Genomic DNA, 11,315 nt, shown 5'->3' with positions numbered 1-11,315 from the left:
TGTTACTTGGGGTTAGGAAGTCAAGAATATGCCACCATTCTCACTTTCACTCTTTTTACCAGTAAAATGATCATACACCATTGTGAAGATTTGGAAAGATCACAAATAATTAATAGTAGTTAGAAGCTGTTGGTCACACCAGAAGGAAAGGCACTTTTTATAATCTGACCAAACCCAACTGTATAGCTTCGACTGGTGTTCTTGGGATTTTTTTTTTTTTTTTTTAAACAGTACCATTTCAAAATGTAAAATAAAACATAAAACAAAAGGAAATCTTTTTATACAAAGAGACAGTTGCTGTTAAGTGCAAATATTTTAGCTACTTCACAACCCTTACATTTTATAGTTTCTAGCTGCTACTGTTCAAATGCTTTCATGTCTATGATGTTGTGTTTCCAGACCAGCACAGCTGGATACCACTATGCAGTTGTTTCATGGAATAGAGCTGCTCAATCTAAGGAATTGTATAAAAGTGCCATACAATGCAACAATCAGGCAGGCATTGAATTGTACATGTGTTTCCTAACAAGCTTCTCCCTGATCTTATGAATTACATAGGAAAATATAAAATCCCCCATTTGAAAAAATAACCAAATAAAAAAAGCAAAATAAATCAGACACTTGCACTGCTGCAGCATGATACATACAAGTTATTATTTTGTGTGTCTGCACCACATTTTTTTGCAACAATTATAAATCTCAATGTCAACAGGGTTATCCCCTACCTCTATCAATTATAATGATGGTAAATCCATATTAGATGTCCGCGAGGAACATTTTATGCATAATAACATATATACTGTAAATATGAAATAAATCAAATAAATGCAATTAAGTTTGAATTAAAGAAGAACAAAGGAATAAAACACTAAGGATCATAGCACATGGGGAGATTTGTTGCCAGTGGTTATGTCTGTGCTACTGCAGGCAACAAATCTCCCCAAAATGCTTGCGAGGGAACATCAGGCAACTTTAATGTACAAGTCATGTTGGTCGTTTTTCACTGACAGGTTTGCTTTTATAAGTAATTGTTACTTGAAGTCCCTAAACCTGACTGTTTTGCCAACCAGACTGTCCCTTCTCAGATTGTCAGTTATAGCTTGTAATGCTAATGGACTACTACTGCACAAATATGGCAGCCCCCACATAGAGGAACATGGGGGATCAGATAGGTTATGTAAAAGCATCGGAAAAATGATTTTATGGCAAAATTATAAATAGCATGCAAAGACAATGTTATAATAGATGTAAAAAAAGGTTTAATTTCTGGTGTCATTATCTCTCTAAGTCTGTTTACAACATCTGTCATATTCTGAAAACAATTTTTCATGTGCGTAACATATTGAAAATCTTTACACTGCACTGGAACAACATGGGCTTTAAAAAAAATATCCCTGTACATTTTATACATGCTTTTTCAATGTAGGAGCATTTCCTGGGGGGAACTTTTAGTTTACCTAGGAAAACTAATTTTTTCCAGAACAATCTAAGCTTTCACAATACACTAGAAGTTTTGTGTCATTCCAAATCTCTAAAAAAATACAGTTTCTAAATGCCTAAAAAAAATATAAAAGCATATATCAGAATTATAAATCATTTTCTGCACAAAAATACAACTGATTTGAAAAGGCATGTGTCCCCTAATGTGCCAATACAAAATATGTGTAGTTTTATTTTGTTTTACATATTAGTAAAACTAATTGTCATTTTTTCCACCTAATCTTTCACAATCTGCTAGAAGTTTTGTGTCATTCCACATCTGTAACAAGATACAGCTTCTAAATGCCTAAAAAATATAATTTCCTCAATATAAAAACATACATCAGAACCATAAATCATTATATGCACAAAAATACAAATGATTTGAAAAGGCCCGTGTCCCCTAATGTGCCAATACAAAAATAGTTTTATGGATATGTCTGACTTGCATATGTAAAATTCCCAGCATTACACTACTAAATTTTCAAAGCACCGCTCCAGAAATCAGCTTAATTTAGATTTTAAGGGCAAAAATTTTCATACATTTATGAATTTCCATACATTTATGATAGGGCCAAAGGATCAAATTAAAATGGCGCCATTGGCACCGTCAGCTCAAGGACCATATTAACAAGCCAATGCGATCCTCGATCCAATAGAAAAATCAAACTTGCCTGATCAAGATCTGGCCAATTTTAGGCCAGATGTCGGTCAGGGAGGCCTGTTGGTGGTACACGGGCAGATAAGCTGCCAAATCGGTCTAAAGGACTGATATCGACAGCTAAAATCTGCCCGTGTATAGCCACCTTAAGTCTCCTGTTTACTCCGCTATCTTTGTCATATTCTGAAAACGCTTTTTCATGTGCTTAACATTTCGTTTTACATATTAGTAAAACTAATTGTCATTTTTTCCCACCTAAGCTTTCACAATCCGCTAGAACTTTTGTGTCATTCCATATCTGTAACAAGATCCAGCTTCTAAATGCCTAAAAAATATAATTTCCTCAATATAAAAATGTACATCAGAACCATAAATCAGTTTATGCACAAAAATACAACTGATTTGGAATGGCCTGTGTCCCCTGATGTGCCAATACAGAATATGTATTGTTTTATGGATATGTCTGACTTGCATATGTAAAAACTTCCAGCATTACACTACTAAATTTCCAAAGAACTGTTCCAGAAATCAGCTTAATATAGATTTCAAGGGCAAAAATGTCCACACATTTATCAACACGTTCTGACAATGAAAACAACTCATCAAGGCATTAATTTTACAGGTTCTTTTATCCCACAGGTCATTAGGTACTAATAAAAAACATCCTATATACAAACGCTGGGGGCCTACTAAACAGTTTGATGACCACTGTACATAGGTTTATGTATGTGCAATGTATGGCCCCAAAATGAAAATACCTCACATGCCCTGTCACCCTACCTGCCAGCAATAGCATACATATGTACAGGAACTTACTTAGATACATTCCCTTTCTGACAGCAACTAAGGGAACTGAACCTGTAGGGTTTTAAAGCCACAGGGGCTATTAATCCTATGGGTATTATGAGAGGATGCTTGGTGAGTTTTAAACAATTACAAGTAAAGTTGCACTACATTTTACTCATTGCTAAACAATGTCCACATAATAATACCTCTTCCTACGACCTATAAATACTAAACAAAAGTGCTTAATATAGGATTCACCTAAGCCTAACACAATGCGCTCCCCAGTTCCATTTTTCTTAAACGGTCACAACCAAACCCAATACGTGTGATAATTATCTATAAGTTAACTGACATACAGCGAACCCAATGAATAGCGACATACAATATATGACATCACGACGGCCCGCCCCTTATTGGAAGCGCAGCGGGGTCCTAATTAGAGGGAAAAAAAGTTACGTGAGTCCCAAGTACCCCAGCGGGAGTGGACGATGACGTAAGTCAACAAAGGTCCCGTGCCAGAAGCGCTGCTCTCCTATTGGTTGCGCAGTGAGGGGCGGGCTAGGGCGAAGAATGGGAGGATCTTGATGCGCGGCGTGGGTGCGCTGTGTGTATGTATGTGTGAGAGAAGTGCGTGTGTGATGGTTGGTGACACAATTACAGTAACTTTCTGGCAGTAAAAAACGACCCCAATGAAGGGAAGTTTATTCACACTCAGTTGTCTTTTGCCCTTTCTTGTCCCCAGTTAATTTAGCTTAGGCACTACTTAAAGACGTGGTGTTTTGAAAAGAATTTCGTGCAGACTTCCGTGCACGGTAAAATATCCCATGTTATGCTTAATGTGCAGGCTCTCTGTAGTGCCGCTGTAACCCTGCTATCACATACGGCGCAGCCATGACCAGGCAGCTGGTAGTGGTGGCGGCCTCTTTTATATAAAGCCAGCAAATGCTGCCATAAGGCTTTGAAAGCGCCCGTCTACACTGTCGGGCTCATACTGGTCCATATACACACGCATATTGTGTTGTCGCTGCTGGAGGAGGAGGCGCGGAGGTCGTGCGGTTTGTTATCCTGCCCCCTCCCCCTTCCCTTGCCAGTCCGCCGGGGCTCCCCCCCCTCAGCAAAGTCCGCACTTCTCGCCGTGACTCCCTCGCTATACGCTGCGTTTCCATGAAATCGTGCGGAGTGTCGCTCTCCGCCGCAGCTGTTGTCGCTGCTGCTGCCGCCTCCCTCGGTGATGAGAAAAAGAAAATGGCGGCGGGAAAAGCGAGCGAGACCGAGGAGGACTTCCCCAACCTGACAGCAGAAGAACGAGAAGCCCTGGTCGGGCTCGACAGGTTGGAATCCTGCATTTTCTCTGTTTAAAAATGTCTTTGCAAAAAGTGGCCTGGCTGTGGGCTGTCCGATCCCCCTTTCTCCCTGGACACTGTTTAGCTCCACGAACCCGTCCGGCGGCTCTGTCCCTTCTTCCCCTGCTGCTGTAATGGCCAGGGGGTGCTGCTCTTTGTGCTTATTTCGCTCCCCTCACCAGTGTTTTCACCATGATTTTCTCTCTTCTCTCCCTCCTTCCATTCGCTTCGGGATGTACTGTCCGGCTACAGCCGACTTTATGGATTTTTAAGGCTTCATGAAGATGGCGCCAGAACGAAGGCCTTGCTATTAAAGGTAAGCTGACAGGATGGATATTATGTGTGAATTAGTGAGAGCAGCTTGCGGGCCGCTCCACACTCCGTACTGTGATTATGAACAGAGAAAGGCCCGCTGTAGCTCTCACCTGTGTCCCACTCGGGCTCCCATATTATTTCCCAGGCATCTTAAATCCGCCATGGATGCATGTATTATGACTTTTCGGGTAATTTGCTTAGTTGACATATTGTAAATGTATTCACGGAAATATGCAACCATGCGGCCCTCCAGTTACTGTGCTCCACCTTCTTGTGTCTGCCACTGTGGAAATGCTGGGAGTTGTAGCCCAATAGTACATAGAGGGCCCCATGTTATATATATGCCTGAATTAACCCATTTAGTTCCCCTGCCACTCATTTTGTCAGTGTTGGGCTGGCAGCAGGCTGTTCCATGGGGACCATAGGGCTAGTGGCAGTCTTATTGTGGCCTGATAGACTGACTGGTATCCAATAGCAGTGAATGTCTGTGGTCACTATAGTTGTTTAAGTGGGGAGGGCAGTGAATCGTATTTATTTGGAACTAACTAACTGGAGTGAGAGTGTTCTGCTTCCGCTGAAATATAAAGGCCATATGCTGTTTTATTGGGAAGGCAGTAACAGGCTTGCATTTAGCCATGCTTGTTTAAATACTCCATGGCACTAATGGCTAACGCTGTGTGTGTGCAGCTCTTTACCCTGCAGTTTTCTTGGAGTCGTGGAGTGGTGCCGCGGCTCTGCCGACTTTGCTGCTGCGGCAGCCTGGGCTATGTGACCCGTTCATTATTCGTGCTGGAGTAGTGTTTACTTCTATCGCTGCCTGCTCCCTCTCCATCACTCCTCAGCTTTCCCTCGGCTGTCATTTAGTTTTTAAGTAATGGCTGCTCCTCCCGGCCCAAGATGGCGGGACAGGGAAGAGAGAAGAGGGGAGGGGAGAAAGGGAGAGAGAAAGGAGGCACCATCAGTGCACAAACTGCTGCTTATATTGCTTTATTTGTAACAGCTACTACTTCCTTTGCTTGATCGGCTCGAAACAACTACAATGGGGGTAATAGCGGTGCGGCAAGCCTTTCTGCGATTTAACACGGCAGCAGCACTGCAGGTTCTAATCGTCAACCTGTAGCTACTCTGGCCTGATACAGTTAAACAAAGCCAGGAACTGGCCGCTTATACTGATTGCCCAAGCATGGCTTTAGGTGCACAGAATGGATTTATGCCTTATGTTGTGTTGTTTGCTGGGCTCTGAGTTTGTGCAGTGAAGTCTGTGAGTTTGACACATCTCTGCTGCCTAATGGCTCTACTGAAAAGTACACACAAGCGCTGCTGCGCGGACTCAGCCTGTTATGGCAGATTTTGTGCTTCTGATAACTCCCTAATACATTGTTTCATTGTAGGACATTCCATCTGCTGCGAGTATTTTCATTATGTTTTCATAGACTTCACTGAACATGTAGAAATGCAGTTTAGAAGCCATGCATTATAACTGTATTGCTGTTATTAAGTCATGCTGTTTTTAACTGTATCATGCAAGGAACCCATTATTAGATTTTCTGATATACATAGATTGTGACACTAATTTAAATGCTTGTAGGATATATCTAATATGTAGTCAGTGACTATCATTTTTTTTATTAAGGTCACAACACCATATACCCTCTTGGTTTTTAGTTTGTAAACTCTTTTAGGCTGGTCCTGCATAAGTTTGTTGATGTTTTTTCGTAGGTAGCATACACTTAGTTTTTGTACTGTGCTGCAGAATTCATTGACACTTTATAAATACATTTTAATAATATAATAAGGTCTGATTTGTAATCATCTGTGCATTGTTTCCTACAATGATTTTTTTTCTTTTATTAAAGGTAACATTTGTGGTGTTTAATGGATATTGCAGGTTTTTGTTGTTTTTTGTTTGTTTTTTGGTTATCTTGCTTTTAAAGGGGTCCTCAACCCATAAACTATTTTATGTGTAGTGAAGAAAAGGTAGTTCTTAGCAACTTTTCAGTATACATTAAAAAAACATTTTAAGGTTGAAGACACAGTTACTAGTAGCAGATACTTGTTGTGGCTACTAAAATGACAATACTGATAATAGTCTCTATGTGTGTTTAAGGAGAGGAAATTCTCAGTATTGTCTACGGCAGGTTATTTTCTGGAGTTCAGTAGCCTTAAAGTAGCTGCTACTAGTAGCAGCCCAGTGTGTCTTCACCCTAAGGGCTCTGGCACACATATGCCATCCCACCGGCGATTTACATTATCGCCGGTGGGATGGCATTTCGGGGAGATTAGTCGCCCGCGATCAAGGAAATTTGTTGCAGGCAACTAATCTCCTCGTGTGTCAGAGCCTTAGGGCTCTGGCACACGGGGGAGATTAGTCGCCCGCGACAAAACTCCCTGTTCGTGGGCGACTAATCTCCCCGAGTTGCCATGACCCATGATTTCGGGATATCGCGCTGCCGCGTGTGCCATCCCGCCGGCGACTTACATGTTCGCCGGCGGGATGGCGGGTCATGGCAACTCGGGGAGATTAGTCGCCCACGAACAGGGAGTTTTGTCGCGGGCGACTAATCTCCCCTGTGTGCCAGAGCCCTTAAAGGTATTTGTAACTGTAGCTTGCTTTTGAAAGCATTATCTGCCTGTTTACATTCTCTGCACTCTTATCTGTCTCTTGAAACAATTGGTGCAAGCAATCTGATTAAATTACATGCTGGAGACCTGAATTCTATCACACTGTTTTAAAGGATATGTCAACACCAAAAATAATTTTTTGCCTAATAAAAGAAAACCTAATTCTAAGCAACTTTACAATATGAATTTATTATTTGTAAATGTAATTGCTGTTGAAAGCAGCATTAGCTGAGATCCTGGCTGTTTCTCTTTATACAGTGTTGCAAAGGTCAGTCTCCTCTAGCAAGGCAGGTCTGTCAGTCTGCTGCCTTGTGTTACGTTGTTTAAAATGCTAGAGCCACCAGGGCAGAGAATAGAAAAGGACTGGCAAAAACTGCTTCTAATAGTAGTTATATATACAAATAACTAAAAAACATTGCAAATTTGTACGGTGTATATTTCAAAGTTGCTTATAATTTTGTTTTTTTTATTAAGCAAAAAATTATATTTTGATATTTTGGGTTGACTTGTCCTTTAAGAGTCAGACCCAGGGAACAGAAAGGGATAAACATACACTGCTTTTAACTTCAATTACAAATAATTTAAATATAAATTGGAACATTTATAATGTATATTTGAAAGTTGCTTAGGATGACATCTGCTGTCATTCTGCAAAAAATTATTTTTTGGTGGAATATCCCTTTAAGAAGTGCTTAAATCTATTAAGGTATTATTTTTAACCTTGATCATTTTTTAAATACTAATGTGACTTGCAGATTCAAAAAGATGTTGCCTGCAGCTGAATTTTGATTTGAGTTGTATGCTTTTCTCCTTATGTTGCATTGGCTGTTATCAAAAGAGCTATTTTCTGCCATAGAATGTTTGTGCTTAGTACGTCAAAAGTCTGTAAATGAGATTTCATGATAGTGTTTTAATGGCTAGCTGAAAAGATAATTGTATGTCTATAAAACACTAAAGTCTCTTCTGCAAAAGGAACTTAAATCATTTAAAATCTTTCTGTTTATATGTTTGTATTCTTTTTAATACAAGTTGCCTCTTTGCCCTGTTGCATTATTCTTGAATGCATATTACTAAAATACATCAAGCATTCAACATTTTTAGAGACTTGTATTGGTTCTGATTTATTTTTTTAGGTTACTACGGTCAGAAACTAGAAAAGGGGTCCCCACAAATTTTTCAATATATACAAGCCTTTCAGAATTTTTAATGGATTGCAATCAGTCATTTAACTTTACTCTCCTGTTCCATGTCAGATAGAAATGGTTTGCTTTCTAAGCAACAAATACAGTAGTGGTTTTTCATTTTCTGTAACTTTTTACAATGATCAGAAAGTGTTTCTGTATGCCTAGATATAGTTTTTAATACCAAGTTTTTGTTAGAGGGATGAAATGGAATAAGTAATGAAATGATGATTTGAGTTGTTAATGCATTAAATCATATGTTATAGCATTTGTTTAAGTTCAGTTATGTTCTAGTCTCCATGACACTGGGAGAGACATTTGAATCCTGTTGTGTTTTTTTTTTTTTTTTGTAACTGAGGATTCTTAAAAGTTATAGCCCTATATTTAATGTTAAAAATAGTTTTTCTTTTTCTAAAAACAGTTTTTTAAAACAAAATAAGTGGTTCTATATCACTGTATGTGGATACAGTTCCCAGACTTATTCTTAGTACAGTTTGGATCCAGACACAACACCGGCATACATAAAATGGCACAGAAATTATGCAGAGTACTCTGTGCCCATTTTTACTTATTCACTAGAGATAAATTGCATTGTTCTGTTAAGATACCATAATGTATTGCACTTTTTCAGTTCTTGCATTGAGTTTTCTTTTTTTCTTGATCGTTGACGTTTGCACAGACTAGAGACTTGTCTAAAGGTGGCCATACATGTAGCAATTATGATCTTTCCTGCAACCATTGGTTGCCGGGACAAGTAGCTGCTACTAAGTAGCTCCATCTCTCTTCACCCTAAGTTTCATTAGTTCAGTGCTGTCCAACTTCTACTGTGCCGAGGGCCGGAATTTCTCTAGCATACAAGGTGGAGGGCCGCTAATGGAAGCCAGTTTTGACCACTCCCCTTTTTGAAACCACACCCACTTCAAACCACACCTATTTTATCACAATGGTGGGAACACAGCAAAATCCCAAATGCTTGGTCCTTACTGTGGGAATATCAACCATCATTCATATGTGAAAGAATTATGTCATATTAAGATATACCCTTAAATTCCATATGCCTCCTCCTCCCCTGTGGATAGCAGAGCAACCCCCAGTACATAATTACACACCTTAGGGACCATTTAATGGCTATTTCCAACTGCTAACAAACTCCCACAACAAACCCCTGCCAGCTTCACATCCCACAAGCAGCATAGGGCAAGCAGAGTATGGCACACACAGGCAGCACTCTGCCTGTCCTACCCTCCCTGTGTGTGCCATAATCTGCCTTCTCTATGCTGCCTCTGTGTACCATACTCTGCCTGCCCTACCCTGCCTGTGTGTGCCATACTCTGCCTGCCCTACCCTGCCTGTGTGTGCCATACTCTGCCTGCCCTACCCTGCCTGTGTGTGCCATACTCTGCCTGCCCTACCCTGACTGTGTGTGCCATACCCTCCCTGACCTATGCTGCCTGTGTGTGCCATACTCTACCTGCCCTATGCTGGCTGTATGTGCCATACTCTGCCTACAGTACCTATGTCTGAGGTGTGAAGAAGTGAACAATGGGAGTGATTACAGTCTGAGCCTGAGGTGTGAACACTGCAGGGGGTGAACCATGCAGGTATTAAAAGGTGTGAAAAACACAGGGGATTACATTTTTAAACAATACAGAGGGATTACAGCCTGAATCTGAGGTGAGAACCATGCAGGGGGCCAGTTAATCTCAGTACTGATACCATTTAATGCTTACTCAAAGGTAAGCCATCAAAGCAGCCAGACAGGTGGGGGGCCACACAGAGGGGGGTCGCGGGCCGCATGCGGCCCGCGGGCCGCCAGTTGGACAGCACTGCATTAGTTTATTGGTTTTGGCAGTATAGAAACATACTTTGCTAGAAATACTTTCAGATTAGATGTGAATTATATGCTAACATCAAATGTATTTTATAACTTTTTTAAGGAACAATTTTGTGGCTTTGCAGGTATCCAAAAAGTTAAAGAAATACTGTTATGGGAAAACATTATTATTTTTTTTTCCAAAACGCATTAGTTAATAGCTCCGGTAGAATTCTGCGTTGAAATTTGTTTTTTTTAAAAACATAAACCGTTTTTTTTTTGGTTTTTTTTTATATATATTTTTGATATCCGAATAGTACAGTTCATAACTCCTCCAGAGTAGGAGAAACAATAGATTTGAAAACAGTTTTAATGAACACAGCATAAATGAGCCAATGTGGTCCTCGATAGATTTTCAACCAGGCATCTGTCAGGCAAGCCCATCTGTGTGCCACTTATACAGGGATCCTCCAACCTTTTATGCCCATGAGCCACATTCAAGTGGAAAAAGTGTTGGGGAGAAACACAAGTATGGAAAAGGTTCCTGGAGGTGCCAATGAGAACTATAATTGCCTATTTCATAACCCCTATGTGGACTGGCAGGCTACAGAAGACTCTGTTTGGTATTATACTTCGTTTTTATGCCTCCAAAACTTACCAGAAATTCAAAAATAAGCACCTGCTTTGAGGCCTCTGGGAGCAACATCCAAGGGGTTAGGGAGCAACATGTTGCTCATGACACACTGGTTGGGGATCACTGCCCTAATACATGGGACAATAAACTGCCCATTCTATCTGGGATCAAGTTGTTTGCTTTTATCAGCCCGTGTATGGCCACCTTTAGGCAAGATGACGACAAATTCTGAATGACACTCGAGAATAACTTTCCTGAGTGCTGCTCAAATAAGTGTTTCTGCTTCATGTGTGATCCTTAGCCAACATGAAAAGACAAGGCAATAAACTGTGCAAGTATACCAATGTGTTTGCTAAATTGTTGTAAATTACTATGCAAAATGTCATCGTTGTTTTTGACAAGCTTCCCTCTGTCATCTTGCATATTCATGTTGGCTTTTCATCAACCTGTGCACCACTGATGACATTCATATTTTTCTCTA

General features: G+C 40.3%; 1 protein-coding gene across 4 annotated transcripts in view; it reads left to right on the top strand.

The window, feature by feature from the left end:
* Nucleotides 1-3,415: 3,415 nt before the first annotated feature.
* kdm6a (lysine demethylase 6A) overlaps nt 3,416-11,315 on the top strand; it is an 80,301-nt gene continuing 72,401 nt past the window's right edge. For 2 of the 4 annotated variants that reach the window (XM_012956544.3, XM_012956542.3), the window contains exons 1-2: nt 3,417-4,257; nt 4,522-4,585. In XM_012956544.3, the coding sequence (XP_012811998.1) occupies nt 4,091-4,257; nt 4,522-4,585 (231 nt within the window). In that variant the 5' untranslated portion in view covers nt 3,417-4,090. 4 annotated transcript variants of the gene reach the window in all.

This window comes from Xenopus tropicalis, chromosome 2 (genome assembly GCF_000004195.4).
Source record: "Xenopus tropicalis strain Nigerian chromosome 2, UCB_Xtro_10.0, whole genome shotgun sequence".
Classification (NCBI taxonomy): Eukaryota; Metazoa; Chordata; class Amphibia; order Anura; family Pipidae; genus Xenopus; species Xenopus tropicalis.
This window is presented reverse-complemented; position numbering and strand designations above follow the sequence as displayed.